The sequence below is a fragment of the Haliotis cracherodii genome, unplaced genomic scaffold, assembly GCF_022045235.1.
Source record: "Haliotis cracherodii isolate W230 unplaced genomic scaffold, xgHalCrac1.p SCAF_13, whole genome shotgun sequence".
Lineage (NCBI taxonomy): Eukaryota > Metazoa > Mollusca > Gastropoda > Lepetellida > Haliotidae > Haliotis > Haliotis cracherodii.
The window spans coordinates 8,978,654-8,997,160 of NW_027266268.1; the positions used below are offsets into that span (position 1 = coordinate 8,978,654).

The 18,507-nt window shown below is 42.1% G+C and overlaps 1 protein-coding gene across 1 annotated transcript; it reads left to right on the forward strand.

Annotated features, from left to right (window-relative positions):
• The first annotated feature begins 71 nt into the window (after positions 1 to 71).
• Positions 72 to 18,250, forward strand: LOC139459581 (serine-rich adhesin for platelets-like). The gene is made up of 9 exons (XM_071241134.1): positions 72 to 144; positions 2,579 to 2,658; positions 4,574 to 6,619; positions 8,033 to 8,225; positions 8,995 to 9,121; positions 9,314 to 9,433; positions 10,948 to 11,035; positions 14,682 to 14,817; positions 16,789 to 18,250. Exons 2-9 carry the CDS (start codon positions 2,629 to 2,631, stop codon positions 17,859 to 17,861), a joined length of 3,813 nt encoding a protein of 1,270 aa, XP_071097235.1. The 5' UTR covers positions 72 to 144; positions 2,579 to 2,628; the 3' UTR covers positions 17,862 to 18,250.
• The last annotated feature ends 257 nt before the right edge of the window (positions 18,251 to 18,507 follow it).

Here is an 18,507-nt window from a genome sequence, read left to right on the forward strand (position 1 = left end):
AGTTCAGAGATTAACTGCTACGAGCGCCATCTATTCTAGTAAGGGCGATAATTAATTCCGCTAAAGGGGGGGTAACTTGGAAACTAACGCTTAAAGCTTGTGAAATGGTTCATCCTTTGTGATTGTGTACGGCAGATTATTGGTGTAAGTTGCTTTAATTATGGATTTTATGCATCTTAAGTTACCATTCAACAAGTCTTGATACAAATGACTTGATTTCACAGCTCTCAACGTAGGATATTTGACTAATTGACTCAGCTATCTAGAAAGATCGCATCTTCACATCTTCACATGATGATCTTGTCGAAGCCGGCGAAGGAACTAAAAAACGTGATGCAGCCTGCAAAATACAGTACCAGCTGATTTATCGGAAAGACTTCCGCCCGTTTCTCACGTCCAAAAGTAATATATGTATGTATTGTTCAATCCTTTGAATCATATATGTTTTAGGGGGGACACGCGCGGCAGTCTTACCGATTTATCTGTTTTAGCGTTCAGTGACATGCCGTGTACAATGTGTTGTGTAACTGCGTTAGTTTATAAACCTACTTGATACGTTAATTATAAGGACACAATTCTTGTTCAAAGACTGAATAAGAATGATAATTTTGAAAAGCAAGCCTACATATAATCATTAAGAATACCATATCACTTATATGTAGATAATTAGGCCTACCTCATATGCCTTTTAATGATAACTACATGACTGCCAATACGATTTATGGTATTATTTATCAAAGTTCGGAGCCTATATAGAATATTTTCACTGCAATTTTCATTCACACTAATAAGGGCTAAGGATAAAGTTGATTTACCATACCCTAAACCTAACTTGACTAACCTTAACTGCATGCAAGATCAGTGAAGGGATACTAGGCTAAATAATCTTTCTTGAGATATACTAGTTTTTATGATATTTTTTAGTGACTCAATCATCACACCCATGGGTTCAGCGAAACCGCAACACCTGTGGTTTGCTTCGTTAAAAAAGGGAGATAAATCTTACCTCCATCTACAAGCACTTGTCCAATTATTGATAAGAACATTCACCATCACAAAATACACTGTTAGAATATTGGTTTAATATGTCAACCAACAATAAAAGTTTATAAAGAATTCAAACAACTAGATACATTGTGTCATAATATGATGGCTATGACTAAAGCAACATAAAGTGCTGCTTTGCCTTGCTCACAACTGTGTTATAGGGCAACAACATTTACTAAAATAAACACCATATAAAATTATATAAATATATTTATGCACTAAGTTTACACTGCAAAAAATGTTAATTTGATGAATGTTCTATCCATGATTGGGGATGGGAGTTTTCAAATAAATCATCTGAACTCATAATGACAAAACACTGCGAAACCTGGTTCTTGACTCATTAATATCCATGAGCTGCATCCTTATGTAGAGAACTTTCCCTCGCTTAAGCGCTTTTTATTGATAGGCGTTAACCTTCCATGTCATAGATAAGGGTAACCTGGAGAATTTACATACTCTCTGTGAAGATCCGGGGTAGAATAGTTCTTCAGAAACCCATGCTTGCCATAGAAGGCGACTATGCTTGTTGTAAAGGCGACTAACCTGATTGGGTGGTCAGGCTCGCTGACTTGGTTGATGCATGTCATTGATCCCAATTGTGTGGATCGATGCTCATGATATCAATCACTGGATTGTCTGGACTCAATTAGTTACAGACCGCTGTCATATAGCTAGAATATTGCTGAGTGTGGTGTAAAACAACAAACCAAACCAAAACAAAAACGAATTGTCATTGCCTTAACGAGCTGTAACTCAATGCCTTTAAGAATGGAAGCAGTTGATGATGGATTAACTTTGGCAATGTTGTACAGACAACACATGTAAATGAAGCCTTTTGTAATTTCATCATGTTTTGTTTTTAGAAAAGGTTATTCTTTTCTCCGGAACAAGGAACATAGCTTGCTTCCATCAGATTATTGTTTTGAATTACTTTCCTCCTTCTTTTTCTGGGCGGTCAGGTAGCCTAGTGGTTAAAGCGTTCGCTCGTCACGCCGAAGACCCGGGTTCGATTCCCGACATGGGTACAATGTGTGAAGCCCATTTCTGGTGTCTCCCGCTGTGATATTGCTGGAATATTGCTAAAAGCGGTGTTAAACCACTCACACTTCTTTTTCTGTGTGTTGTAATTCAAGGATCCGTCTTCTATAATTTTTCTTCTAATTATTTCCTTCCAGTAGAATCTTCAAATCAATTCTCAATTTCCTTACTCACATAATTCATAGCTATTTTTGCTGTATATGATTTTTCTGTCTTGAAAATTCAACGACAATGCTCATTTTATCATTTTTGTAAATGTGTTTATCCCATGCATGCTTGTAAGATCCTAGAATGCAGGACAACCATATTTGTGGAAAAGCCAATTTTTCGACATAAGTGTCACCATTATTTCAAGGCAGCAATATTGGATTCCCAACAAACTTTGGCTTTGAAATTGTGGAAAAAGTGATAGACTGGCGCCACCATCGGGCAAACATGCATTGTTTTTCAGTCCCTAGACACTATGCCAATAACATTGACATGTTTTTAGTTCCAGTGAGGTGTGAGTGTTGCAGAATGGAGTAAGCCAACATCAGAATCATGTCTGCTACAGAAGAAGAGTATGCCAAGGTGAGACTTCCAACCAGTTTGAACTGACCTTGGCACTTCCATGTTAGGTCAAAGGTCACTTACCTTTCCATGTTTCAATCTGTTCAATTGACCTGATTACTTGACATGCAAAACTCCTTGCATATTACAGTTTGGACCTTTTTCATAGTTTACAGGTTGTTGTTTTCCATTATTGATTGATTTATTTTTTTATTTATGGGTGTGATTATTATGAGAAAGGTGTATTACAAACAAACACCTGAATATTATATTCATATCTGGCTGCCAAATTACCACAAATACCATGTTTGTCAAATTTTGGTTTCTTTTGAAACAATGAGTGAACTATTCATGTGATATTTTCAGTACAGATGATTTCTGGGGCTCTAATCATGCTAATATTTGCCAATTCAGAGCAATAGATGAGTTGCATATTTCTATGAATATGCAGCATATGTCCCATTGCCCAATTAATTTTGTGCTGCTTGCATACAAATAACCATTAAACATTTAAGCATGTTAACATTGAACCAAATAGTATAACATCATTGTGCATAATTACCCATGTAGCCTTTTCAGCATACATGTCTGTCTTTCTTTATATTCTGACTGGACCGCCTCTGTGGTCTAGTGGTAGAGCTTCCGCCCAGAGAGCGGAAGGCCCGGGGTTCGATCCCCGGCCACGTCATACCAAAAGACGATAAAAGATGGTACTTGTTGTGACCCTGTCTGGCGCTCGGCATTAAGGGGTTAAAACAAGGCCTGATCGGCTGGGAGTCAGTATACTGTGTTTGAGTGGGGTATTCATGTTAAACTGTGGCATGGCATCTCAGTGGGCTAGCACTATAAATCGACATCAGTCCGGACTAGTACAAGCAGCCACGTGCATGCAGTGAGTAATCATGAATGCACACATTGTCACCTGAAACAGCATTTTTTGCAGAATTGATTTTTAAATTGGTTATTACTGTTTTATCACTTACATGTTCCAAGATCTGATAATCACAGGTTCTAAACCTTGCCTTTATTATTACTGTTCATTTTTAATGTGCCACTACCATACCTTTGTGCGTGAGTGGCAAATGTTAGAGACCTTCCTCACATAGAAAGCAGCATGAAGTTCCATGATATAACTGAAATCAGGATTTTACACAATGCACAATGTGCATCCAGTATGCACAATTGTTTAGATTGGACGCCGAAAAAGAATATACTGCGCCCCGAGGGACGCACAATAAAATTCATTGTACCTACAGCGTACATGGCTCAATTTAGCCATGTATAACATGCACAAGTGCAACCTATTATTGAAAAATGCAACCTAATATTTATGTCTACATGCACCCATTGCATGTACAAAATTCCTACCCTTACTATAATACTTATCTGATCTTTGAACCTAATATCTCTAAGTCTAAGCTTCATTTACCTTACTACATCACCATGATCACTACTCCCTGTGTTTTGTGTAATTCATGACACATATCACAGTCATCAGAGACCTGAGATTTTATTTATTTATCCTAGTTATGTGCATCAATTTCATCTTTGAATGGGACAAGGGTGCAACCTGGTTTTTTCAGGTGCAAATAGGTTTTCATGTCAACATGCACCTAGTGCAAGTTAAATCAAGTTCCTTAATCATGTTAATTCGAATCCTGGCGCACCAAAAGCAGTTAAGGGTGTCTGTCATTCATGACCGCTGTCCACATGATCACTGATTCATTCCAGGCTCTAAAGTAATGATAAAAACGAGCAGTAAACTACACCATTTCATTACTTTACAGGATCCTCGCATTGCCTGTAAGGACCCTTAACATCGATTATTAGGGGTCCCCTGGACACCCACTTTTGTAAGTCAAGATAAAATCCTGTGAAATAATGTTCAAATCGGCCAGTGAAATCAACTCATTCATTCACTTCTTATCTGTTTTAGTTCCTCTGTTTCTGCGAGCAGTCCCTGAGTGGTCCCAGCAAGCAGCTCATCACCCTGGTGAAGAAACGCTATGATGAGTGCTCTGACAAGTTCAAGGGCACCCAGGAGCTGTACCAGTTACTGGCGAGCTGCAGACAGAAGATGGAGTCTGACAACAGGCACCTGTTCGTCCATCTCAAGGACTGCTTGAATGAGCTGAAGGCTTACGCCAAGGGCAGGAAGGGAGAAAAACGTAAACAACCATCTGAGTATGACTCGGATGACACTGTGTGGAAGAGGACCAAAACCTCTAATGGAGAGTTCCGAGATAAAGAAGATAAGAACAGTAAGAGTCGATCACTGACATCTTCTCCAGTACTTGGGGAGCCTTCAAAACAAGCCATAGATAATGCTCTGCAGTCTTCCACACCAAGAGACAAACAGCGGGAAAGCAAGCTGAAGATATCTCCTCACTCAGCGTGCTCGTCAAAGCTTGCAGACATCATCAGGAACCTGAAGGATAAGAAAAGCAGTGGTGAAGCTTTGACTGATGACACTGTTGCCAGCGAGGCAGATTCCCTTGGTAATGGATGTACGACCAACATAGATGGAGATCTGAAATCTGAAGATGAGAAGAAGTCAGTGCTGCCTGAAACAGGCAATGCTGAGAGTGCAGTGTTGAATAATGATGATGATGATGACGATGATGATTGTATTCTGATTGATGATAGTCCACCATGTGAAAGCACAGATTCACTAAAAGCGACAGCTGCCAACACTGATGTAAATTTTCAAGATGATGGTTTGAAGCCATCAGGTTCTGATTCAGCATTAAATGTAGCTGACAGTAAACCAGCCAAGGTTAATAAATTGTCTCTTTCCTCATCTAGGACTCTGACTGGTTTCCGACCTCTTACCCCTGATATATGCAATGCTGATATTTCACTGGCTACAAATGGAACAATAGAAGCCGCCAGTAATGTAGTTACTGGTGACCATTCTGTTGCCACAAATAGTGCTCGGTCACCATCAGCAGATGATGGGGGCCATTCAAATAATGGTCAAAAAACATCTCTTAATTCAGGTAAAAATTCAGTTGCACCTATGATCTCAAAGTTAGATACAGTTGTAAATAAAACCTCTGATGTGGCGGAAAAAGATTCAGAGTTACAGCCTGACGTGAAGTCGGACTCTGTTGATGTTGAAGAGGATGAGAAACCAAAGAGAAGTACCCCATCTGTAGATGAAGCAAAAATATGTGAACAGTCACCAGGTTCGAAAGACACTGAGATTCTAACAGTTTCTGCACCTGAATCAAAAGACTCTCCACTGGAGAGAACCGCCTCGTCTGGGACCAGGCAGCCTGAAGCTATGTCATCACACACTCCATCTTCTAACTCGAACATTCCTTCACCAGCAGCTGGAGAAGCATCTCAGACCAAGTCCACCACAGAGGGGTCACCAGGTACATCTGAAGTTACTGCTGAATCAGCGCTTGCCATTACTGGTGAGTCTTGTGACTCCCCCGTTGTAATAACCTCAAAGCCTTCTGAATCACCCTGTGGTAGTACCTCTGAGCATAGTGACTTGCCCATTGTTGTTAGTGTAGAACATAGTGACTCAACAACTGATGTCCAACCCGAGCATTGTGACTCAACCATTGGTGTGACGTCTGAGCATAGCGACCTGCCTGATGTTATCACTGGAGAATGCAGTGACTCACCAAGTGATGTCATGTCTGAGCACTGTGACTCATCTGTTGGTGTGACATCTGAGCATTGTGACTCACCCATTGTTATTATTGCGGAGCATAGTGACTCACCAACTGATGTCACATCTGAGCAGTGTGATTCATCCAGTGGTGTGATATCTGAGCAATGTAACTCACCCAGGACCAACCAGGCAACTGGTTCAACATCTCAGGGATCAGCTTTGGTAAGAGGGGAAGTGAAGAAGAAGGAAAAACCAGTGAAGAAGAATGAAGAACCAGTGAAGAAGAAGGAAGAACCGGAGAAGAAAAAGGAAGTGTCTGAGAAACACATCCAGCGATTGGAGAAGCTACTGGAGGTAAGTGCATTCACAAGTGCTGGCCCTCTCCTCAGATGTAGCCAGTCAATGTGGGAAATTATAGAAACAGTATCCTTTGTCGTATGTCACTTGTGTGTATCCATGTTATCATGGCTATTTGACATATAGTGTGAGTGCGTGTAGAAGCTGCAGACTAAGATGTTACTAGCTGTGTTTGTCCGTGTAGAAGCTGCAGACTAAGGTGTTACTATCTGTGTTTGTAGAAGCTGCAGACTAAGATGTTACTATCTGTGTTTGTGTGTGTAGATACTGCTGACTAAGATGTTACTATCTGTGTTTGTCCGTGTAGAAGCTGCAGACTAAGATGTTACTCTCTGTGTTTGTAGAAGCTGCAGACTAAGATGTTACTATCTATGTTTGTGTGAAGAAGCTGCAGACTAAGATGTTACTATCTGTGTTTGTGCGTGTAGATACTGCAGACTAAGATGTTACTGTGTTTGTGTATGTAGATACTGCAGACTAAGATGTTACTGTGTGAGTGTTTGTAGAAGCTGCAGACTAAGATGTTACTATCTATGTTTGTGTGTAGAAGCTGCAGACTAAGATGTTACTATCTGTGTTTGTGTGTGTAGATACTGCAGACTAAGATGTTACTGTGTGAGTGTGTAGAAGCTGCAGACTAAGATGTTACTAACTATGTTTGTGTGTAGAAGCTGTAGACTAAGGTGTTACTATCTGTGTTTGTCCGTGTAGATACTGCAGACTAAGATGTTACTATCTGTATTTGTGTAGATACTGCAGACTAAGATGTTACTATCTGTGTTTGTGCGTATAGATACTACAGACTAAGATGTTACTATCTGTGTTTGTGTAGATACTGCAGACTAAGATGTTACTATCTATGTTTGTGTGTGTAGATACTGCAGACTAAGATGTTACTATCTGTGTTTCTGCGTGTAGATACTACAGACTAAGATGTTATTATCTTTGTTTGTGAGTGTAGATACTGCAGACTAAGATGTTACTGTGTGAGTGTTTGTAGAAGCTGCAGACTAAGATGTTGCTATCTATGTTTGTGTGTGGATACTGCAGACTAAGATGTTACTGTGTGAGTGTTTGTAGAAGCTGCAGACTAAGATGTTGCTATCTATGTTTGTGTGTGTGGATACTGCAGACTAAGATGTTGCTATCTGTGTTTGTGTAGATACTGCAGACTAAGATGTTGCTATCTGTGTTTGTGTAGATACTGCAGACTAAGATGTTACTATCTGTGTGTGTGTGTAGATACTGCCGACTAAGATGTTACTATCTGTGTTTGTGTAGATACTGCAGACTAAGATGTTACTATCTATGTTTGTGTGTGTAGATACTGCAGACTAAGATGTTACTATCTGTGTTTGTGTGTGTAGATACTGCCGACTAAGATGTTACTATCTGTGTTTGTGCGTGTAGAAGCTGCAGACTAAGATCCAGCAGGTTCAGGAGCGCGAGTTGAGCCTCGATGACCTGGCTGAGGAAGACTCCACCTACATCTACCAGGACAAGCTCACGAAGAAGTTTGTGGCTGTGTGGAACAAGCTGTGTGAGCTGAAAGACCGCGCCCCCACCACTGGCCGTCCCACAGAGAGGAGGTTCAACTACCAGGGTACTGAGAGTGGTTGCATAGGGGACACATTGTTCTATGATATTTTCATGTTTTGTGAATGATACATTAATTGTCTGGGGTTGTAGAAATATAATCTTTCATAAAGTAAACTGTTAAAATCGATTTACGATTTAGTTTATATAATGAGGGGGCTTTTTAAGGCTTGTTCATATTCTTCATCTTGTTAAGCTTTGTTACATCTTCTTTATGATAAGTCGACCCATGAATATCTGGGGTTGAATAGGTCTTCAGCAACCCATCCTTGCGGTCATAGGCTACTATGCTTGGCGCAAGAGGCAACTAACGGGATCGGGTGGTCAGGCTCGCTGACTTGATTGATGCATGTCATCGCGTCCCAATTTCATAGCCCATTTCTGGTGTACCCGTCCATGATATTGCTGGAATATTGCTAAAAGCAGCAAAAAATCAAACTCACTCACTCACTCACCCAATTGTGTAGATTGATGCTCATGATGTCAATCACTGGATTGTCGGGTCCAGACTCAATTATTAAAAGACTGCCGTCATGTACTGATATAGCTGGAATATTGCTGAGTACGGCATTAAAACAACAAACAAACAAAACTTTATGATAAGTCACAGTTGCCCAGTCACTTATGTCTCACATTAACATCTCTGAAAGTACCAGTGTTCCTTAAATGTTGTAGAAATTTCATATCTGCAGATTCAAGGTGTCCTAGCAACATTTTGGGAATATTTTATGTCCATGGAGGTAGGGATCAGAATACTAGATGTTTTATGGTTGCAGGTACAAGGTACCCCGAGGTCAATAAGAAGATAGAGAAGATGATTAACAAGAAGAAGATCTTCCCAGACTTCCATGACATGAAGAGACTGGTGGCTAAAGTCAGCATCAACCAGAAGCTGCATCTCAGGTGAGCATCGATCATTTATCAAATTTGGACTTCAGATGAATGGTCAAGAGTAAGTTACATGATGATTGACCCACTGACCCACTTTATCAGAGCCCCATTGAGATGAAGGGAGCAGTTCAAGACTAGTTTATGTGTTGTCGTGGACTGTCCGACATTGTGCAGACTATTCATGTTTCCTGTGTTTGTTGCCAGTCAAAAAGAGATAGACAGCGTCGCTCGTGAGGCCTTCACTGACGTAGGAAACCTGCTGCAACAGCGACGACAGGACGACTACATCACAACCTTCGGCTGCAAGCTGACTGACTACTCAGAGTAAGATCCTTATCCACATTGTCAACACTGTGCGGAGTTCAGGACAGAATAGGGCCCATGCACCCTATGCTTGCAGGGTTAGACACAGCTAACACTGGGGAGTCAAAGCCAAAATATGACCCACCCACCCTATGCTAGCCGGGTTAGACACTGCCAACACTGTTATCATTCCTGGCTAGAATAGGGCCCATGAATCCTATGCTAGCAGGGTTGGACATTGCCAACACTGTGGGGAGTCCAGACCAGAATAGGCCCCTTCCACTCTATGCATGCAGGGTTTGACATAGCCAACACTGGGGAGTCCAGACCAGAATAGGCCCCTTCCACTCTATGCATGCAGGGTTTGACATAGCCAACACTGGGGAGTCAAGGCCAGAATAGACCCCTTCCACCCTATGCTAGCAGGGTTTAGACACGCTAACACTGGGGAGTCAAAGCCAAAGTATGACCCATCCACCCTATGCTAGCAAGGTTAGTGATATGTTAGTCCGAATATCTCGATGGATAAGTTGTTTTCTCAAAAAATCTAAATGATCTAGTTACATTAGTCATTACATAAACCACAGACCTTTAGTCTAGTTGGTTATAGCCAGTGGTACAACTAAGACATGTAAAATGGATGGTCACAATGAGCATGTGTTATCCTGTCAGAATTGATCATTGCTAATGTATCAACCCCTGGTTTGCCTCACGCAGACTCAGTTATTTACAGGACAATATGAACTAGTTGGAATACTGCCTACTGTGACATAAAACAACGATTATTCATATAATAAAACAAGCAGTCAGGTGATGGGTCTTCTTGAAACGTTTGAGGCCCCTTGAACTATTTGTACCCCATGCTTGTGCAGTCTGCTGCATCAACCCCAAGTCCTAGGTCTGAGTCAAGTTAAAGTTCTTTCAGTGGAGCTCAGCTAATCATATACTGAAATCTACTGAAAGTGATGCCCGAAGAGTTTTTAAATTTCTGTAGTCACAGACTGCTTGTGGCATGAGATGCCAGAACTCACTGTGGTACTCGGGATGACCAGTGACAGCTGTCTATTGATGATGCTGGAATAGGTGACTGCGGAGTGATGTCATGGTGATGATCCTCCTGATTCGTCTTCTTTGCTTTAGGATCCATGAACCATGAAGATTTGCTTTAGGATCCATGACCCATGAAGATCTGCTTTAGGATCCATGACCCATGAAGATCTGGGTTAGAATAGCTCCTCAGCAACCCATGCCTGTCGTAAGAGGCGACTATGCTTGTTGTAAGAGGCGACTAACAGGATCAGGCGGTCAGGCTCGCTGACTTGGTTGATATCTGTCATCGCATCCCAATTGCAGGATCTATGCTCAGGATATCAAACACTGGATTGTGTGGTTCAGATTCATTTTTTTTACAGACTGCCATCATATAGCTGGAATATTACTGAGTGCGGCATTAAACAACAAACAAACAAAACTTTAGGATCTGTATTATTGTGCTAACTCAAGTATCAGTGTGGACGTGGCCTGATTTGTTTCAGTATGAATCACGACCCAGCGATGTACGACTTGGAGTTGAAACAGAAGCTTGAGGAGAACCAGCAGCAGGGAAAGACTAATCTGGAGAACGTGAGTAAATGTAGTAGTGTATATCTGTGTACCATGGATAGTGGTTACGTTGATAGTCTAGAACTCTATACGGTGTTTGGTGTATTACTGTTTCCCATGGATAGTGTTTAACATGCACAGTGTAACATTGCTGATACCGGCACACGCAGGATACCTCCATCACCACCAGCACACACAGGATACCTCCATCACCACAGCACCGGAATTGGATGGAGACTTTCCTACTCAGAATCCTAAGCGGTCCTCCTTCACATTAATTATTGAAGATCAGGACCTGGCCCACCTGGATACTTCTGCTCATAGCCACCATCCTGTAAGCTACTGAGGCTCTTGCCACGTACTTTGCGAACGCCAAGTCTTCAAAGGAAGGTACCCTGGCACTTCAGGGGGTCACTGACTTGCGCGCTGTCGCCCTGGCCCCCTTCAAAATTGCCAGTGGGAGGACCACATTAAAGTCTGACTCTACTAGATACCCTGGTCCATGCCGTATCTGTTCGCCAACTTAATTCAAGAAGTAGCCTAGGATGTCATCAGAGAAACACACCTCCAGGTTTCAGTGGATCTCCCAAAGCTGCAGAAACAACACCTCGAGGAACAGAGGAAGGAACAGCGCCACCTTAAGTTCACCCTCTCACGAGACTTACGTGATGTTCTCGGTCATACAACAAGCTCTTTTTGTGGCTGAGGACATGGACATTAAAGGCAACGAGGCTCCAAGTCAGTCAACACCAGGACTGTCTACTTCACTCCCAGCAGGGACACAGGAGAGCCAGCTAGGCCAGGCGATGCCTCCACCAAGTGATTTACCTCGTCTACAGGACAAATGGGAACTTCTGCCCCCAGTCATACCCGTTTACAAAACCCCAGTAGAGAGCTGGACCCTTTTGTCACTCAACTCCTCAAGGAAGGGTAAAGGCTGCCATTAACAGGGACAAATTCGACCACGTCCATGCCTTGACAGAGGGAGTATCCAGCCAAATATCTTCTTGTTCTGTAAGAGACTATCGGTATGTTGGATCTCTATACAAACCAAAGCATGTCTAGGGTACCCCAGGAGTTTTCTTGCTGATTGTCCCCCGTTGCGCGAAAGCGCGAAGCGGGGGATATAGTATTCACGACCGTCCGTACGTCCCACCTGTTTGTTGCCGCGATATCTCAAGAACTAAACACTGGATTGTCTTCATATTTGGAACTATGGTGTATATACAGACTCTGCAGACACCAGTCAGTTTTGGTGACCTTGACCCCATTTTCAAGGTCACAGCAGGCAAATCTGCTTTTGGAGATGGAAAACGGTGTTGCTGCGATATCTCAAGAATTAATCGCTGGATTGTCTTCATATTTGGAACTATGGTGTATATACAGACACCGCAGACACCAGTCGGTTTTGGTGACCTTGACCCCATTTTCAAGGTCACAGCAGGCAAATCTGCTTTTGGAGTTGGAAAACGGTGTTGCCGCGATATCTCAAGAACTAAACACTGGATCGTTTTCATATTTGGAACTATGGTGTATACACAGACTCCGCAGACACCAGTCGGATTTGGTGACCTTGACCCCATTTTCAAGGTCACAGCAGGCAAATCTGCTTTTTGAGTTGGAAAACGGTGTTGCTGCAATATCTCAAGAACTAATCGCTGGATTGTCTTCATATTTGGTACTATGGTGTATATAAAGGCGGGGGACATTTCGTCACTATTTGACAAATACTTGTTTTCCTTGTCCTGAAGAGAGACAGTGACATACTTTGGATGATCTTCAACATGAAGATGTTCAACGTGCTATACATTTTAGATCCGCCTCACTTTCACATGTTTTCCATCGCTCTACTCTGAACTGTCATCTGACAAGTCTTTGTTCAAGGATATTTCCACACCAGGATCGAAAGAAGGAAGAAATTCATAGTGTGAGATATGATAAGTATATAAATATACAATTATCATAAAACTAATGATCAGGCTGGACCTGTAAGACACTTATCTTCAGGTACATATCCATCAGGAGTACATTAGAGATCCAGTACATTACCTCTGGTTCATTTTCCAAGGCCTTCACTACCAATGGAGGGTGCTCCCATTTGGAATTTCTTTTTGCCTGTGGCTTTTCACCCGTATGTTAAGGCAATCACGGAGTTCCTGTAGATCCTGGAGATCTTGGGGGATCATTTTCGAGGCCTACATAGACGATTGCATTCTAGCCCAGTTAGATCCAGATCCACTTGTGAAACACCTAGAGTTCACACAGTAATTACTTTAACAGCTAGGGTTGCTCGTCAACATGGGAAGTCCAAGACTTATCCCACTCAACATCTGCAGTTTATAGGTGCTCTCTTCAACACTGAGCCGGGCAAGATGTTCATCAGATGCTCAAAGCTACATTGAGTGCCGTGGACACTCAAACAACCTCTACTCCTTCGTCAGGGCAGCAATATTTGGTCTCGTAACGCGGGCGCAAGCACTCACCCTGAGGGACCAACTTCAAGTCTGATTGATTCATTGCTTCATTAAGCCCTCCCTCCCAGACGACAACTGTGTTATCACTGCATCAGCATTTCCATTGGAGGCTGTTCCGATTGAATTTTTGCGAAGGAGGCTCTTTGAAGCCGTTCATCCTGACACTTTTTGTCAACACTTCAAGCTTGGGCTGGGGAGCTCACGTTCTCGATTATCAGAAGGTAGGGGCTGTTCCATTGACGAAAAGAAGCTCCACCTCAACAACTTGGAATTCAAGGCAGTCATTCTGGCAGTATCCCTTTGGGCCGAGATTCTCTGAGAGTCACAACTTATGATCTGGTCAAACATCAACAGGATATGTTCCAAGTCCTCATCCCTCATGACTCCAACTGTGTAACAATCTTGTGGTTGAAGCATAGTTTAGCATCTGCACCCCATCGTCCAATCGTGGAATAAAATGCAAAGTATGAGAAAGGATAAGTTAAAAAATTTGAAAATTTGACAAAAATATAGTATACTTGCTGGTCCTATCACACATGCTATATGCCCAACCGACAATCCCCGCATCACAGTTAAACTAGCCTGTCTAAGAAAGAGAATGATGTATCAGGTGATTCATGTAGTCTGTGTTCAAGGATATTTCCACACCAGGATCGAAAGAAGGAAGAAATTCATAGTGTGAGATATGATAAGTATATCAATATATAGTTATCATAAAACTTTCAAATTTTCAGTGATATGAGGTCTCTGATTGGTCATTTGATCAATCCATCTTTGTTGTTGCAGACCGGGAACTAATAATATGTATACCAATATTACACAGCTAGTTAGTGTCGTGATGAATGTTATGAATGTGTGGAGTTTTCACCACGTTTCACTTTTGTCTTTGGCTAATGCCAATGTCAAAGCGAAAACTCACATCGGTGACTGTCATGAGTGAAGACCATTTTTAAAAAGTTAACATTACTCTTTTTCTCCTGAAATTACTGTGTTGTACTCCACTGATTACTCCAAAGCTTCAGTTTAGGTTGGCATCTCTGTTTTATAACATGGATGGTATATAAATGTATATTATGGATAGTGTTTAGCCGTGTAACATGGCTAGTGTTTAACCGTGTAACATAGATAGTGTTTAACACAGGACATGTATATATATGTGACAGCTGTGATGGTGTAGACTGTTCTGTCGCCAGGTGATCCGGAAGTTCTCGGACATGCAGTATGAGACGGGAGAGGAAGCTGTGGAAGTGCCTGAAGGATCAGAGGAGGATGAAAGACTGGAAGAGGAAGACGCGTCAGATGAGGATGTGATGGTGGTAAATGAGGAAGGTGGGTTGCTGAGGCAGGTGCATGAAGGAAGCATTAGTTGGATCAGTGTTGAGCAATCTTCTATCTGGTAAAGTTTTGAGGGCACGGGTGGCCCAGTCGTTTAAGGCGTCGCAAATCGTTGTGCAGAGTTGCATCCCTTGGGCACGCCACAAACCAATGATCATAGGTTAGAATCCCAGTTCGCCCCGATTATTTTTCTGGGTTTGTCAGCACCATACCTGTGCTCTTGGGTTTCACCGAGGTGGTCAACGTCTGAGACCTGCATCACATCAGGCTTTCCTCTCACATTAAGCTGACACGCCATGACTTAAGTACTGTTAAAAGCGACATTAAACCTCACTCACTCACTCTGGTAAAGTTAGTGTTCTCCATAGTCCAGTAAATTGGAGTTGTAGATTGATAAGGAGTAACACATACAATGGATATGGATTTTGCCAAGGGAGCAAATCGGAATTGGCTTGTGGAGTATAGTAATGTATATCCATATAAATATAACTGATCGATTTGAAAGCACTTAAAATTGTATTCACTCTTAACTTTCTTAATTATCCATCAAAATATCCAAATCATGACTATTTTGTCAAGCGTTTGTTCTGATGAAATTTCAAAGGCATTTATTAATAGTTGATGGAAAGAACCACTATGTGAATGCCAGGGATCCGGAAACCAGTGTGCGCCAGACTTGTCCAGTTGTGACTGCAAATTGTCCAATTTGAAAAAGAGCCGACCTGAGATTTTAAAATTTGCCAACCGGATATTTTTCTTGAAGGGACATTATAACCTGAGACTGGATTATCATAACAAAGGACATGAATTGAAGAGGTGTAGCCAGACTGACACATGCATTTGTTGATTAGTGTATACATGACTTGCAAGGGTGACCGAGCGCTATCGGTCACCATCATATAATGCGCAGTAAAAAACTACATAGTATCCATTCCAGGAATTTAGGGGTTAACTAACTTAAATGGTCAATAAAAATGTGAAATTTGAGCAGTGTTGAGATGAAACATCAGTAGACATGATGACTTACCAATTAAATTGTATTTCTTGTTCTGCCAGGTATTGTTTTATATGCAGATATTAAATTTACAGTGTCTATTTTCTCAAAACTAAGCTGGAAATAGCAATAATGTGTACAAGCATTTTCTACCAATCTACCAGTGATTTGATTAAAAAATATACAATAATATTACTTTAAACAATTTTGATGCAATGATCGAATGTCTTTGAAACTATTATTTTATTAGCTATCATATATTCCAATATCGTGTTACTTTGGTTGCAGCTTTATTACCATATTTATTCGAAATAATAATAACCATAAGAGTAGCACTTTGGAACAGCTGATCGCTGTTGCCAGATCATTTTTACGTGTGGAAAAATTTGACCCATCATTGAGACTTCCCTCGGACTTGCAAAAATGTTATGTTGGCATATATACGATAGTCAAGCTAAAACAAATATGACTTTTGGTGTGTTCATCTCAAGGCATCAATATCGGTAGTGTGACTGTTGTTACTATAAATAACAGTGAGTTGTGCAATCTACCGATCACTTCACACACGATTTCACACACCACACGATTTAATTAATGTTAACAAAATTGAATTAAATTTTGAATACATTTAATGAAATTGATTGCGAACATTTATTTACCTTGAAAACATCAAAAACTCATTGTGGTGTGTTTTATCGAGAAAAAGTGTGCAGTGTACTCCAGAAAGTACAGTGTATGTTGTGAAAGTGCCCCTTGATTTTATTTTTTGTTATTTTATTCATACATGCACCACTATCCAACAACAACTGTCAAATATGAGGTGGGTATAACCAAAATACAAATGTCTGATTGTCTGATCCCTGGTTAAGGCTGAGCATATGATTGATAGAGCCCCTGGTTTTACAAATGAGAATGTTTTTCCTTATATTTGTATTGCAGAATCCCATTGTACAGTCATTTTCTGTTTTCAGACCTTGCCAGTGATGATGAAGATCTGATTGAAATCAAACCCCGCTCAAAGAAGAGTTGTATTGAGCTGCTCTCCGACACCGAGGACAGATCTCCATCCTCCTCCCCAGAACCCCAAGCGCCTCCAGGCCCAGCGGCTCGTCCAGACATTGTGTCCCAGTGTTGGCCCCAGACATCGGAGCTCCCCCCACACTGGCTGGCCAAATCTCCAGGCAGCATCATACAACCCCGATCCCCCAGCAGGCAGGGGGGCCCGTCTACCAGCACCCCTCCACCCCAGGTGTCCAGGACCCCCATGGGCAGCTCCCTCTCCACCCGCACCCCTCCACCCCAGGTGTCCAGAACACCTGCAAGCAGCACCCTCTCCAGCAACCACCTCTCAGGGACTTCTCACAATCAGGTCACATGTAGGCCAAAGCACAGATCACCATCACCCATTGAAGTTGACGATTCAAATGATGATTCATCCATTTTCCCAGAAAGTAAGAACCGCATGAAAGTCCATGATAAGAGTCTTGTGCCTTCATTTCTGGACTCTCCAGGCGACCATCTGCCTTTGACTTCAACGGTTAAGAAACAGTTTCAAACTAAACCTCACTCAGGGGGTCAAAAAGTCCTCTGGTGGTCATCGCTGGGCAGTAATGATAGTGCAATGAAAAGACTGAACCCTACAAATAGTGTAAACAAGCGAGCAGTTCCAAATCATGATTCTGTGCATTCAATTCCTTTCTCCCACAGACCACCATCTTCCTCTGTGTCTTTTTCAGCCTCAGTATCTCCTCACAAGCGGATTCCACTGACAACACACACGTCCAGTCCTGTACGATCCATGAATGTTAATGGTATCAGTGCAAACAGACAGAGAGAGTGCGTTCCTCCTGTGACGAATGTTCCCCCTGTGAAGAGTGTTCACCCTGTGAAGAAAGAGGCCCCGATGTCGCCCCTTAAGCAGGCCATGCAGATGTCGAGTCAGTGCTATATCGACATCGATGAGGCTGGAGAAGAACCGGATGTGTATGAAGTAGAGCCGCCAGAGGAGGTCAAGGAGGTCATTGTTCTTTCAGATTCAGAATGAGGTGGATTAAAGAGAGAATGCTGGTGAGAATGGAGTTGAGAGTAGACATCTGTAAATTTGACTCTCACAGGAGACGTGTATGAAGGGAGGCTTTTCATTTCTTCTCTGTGCCAGGAAGTAGACGTTGGAGCTCCTCAGTTTTCTCTGACAGGCAGTAGATGTGAAGGGAGATTGTCATTCCTTCAGACAAGCTGATATATAGGAATGTTGTCATTCTCTCGATGACAGGAGGCTGCTTGAAGAGGTGTCCTATCTCACAGGAGACAGATGTAAAAGCAGGTAATCGTCATCATTTCTCGGTGACAGAAGGCAGACATGAAGGGATGTCATCATTCTCCAGTGACAAGATGCGGATGTGAAGAGAGGTCATCATTCTCTCTGTGACAGGGGGTCGCCCTTCCCTCAGTTGGTGAAAGGGGACGCACATGACGGGAGGTGATCATTTTCTTGGTGACAGGCAGCAGATGTGAAAGGTCATCATTCTCCGCTCTAACAGGAGTCAGATGTGAAGGGAGGTCGTCATTTTCTTGGTAACAGGGGACAGCCTTGAAGTGAGGTTGTCATTTTCTCGGTAACAGGAGTCAGACGTGAAGGGAGGTTGTCATTTTCTCTGTAACAGGAGACAGACGTGAAGGGAGGTCGCCAT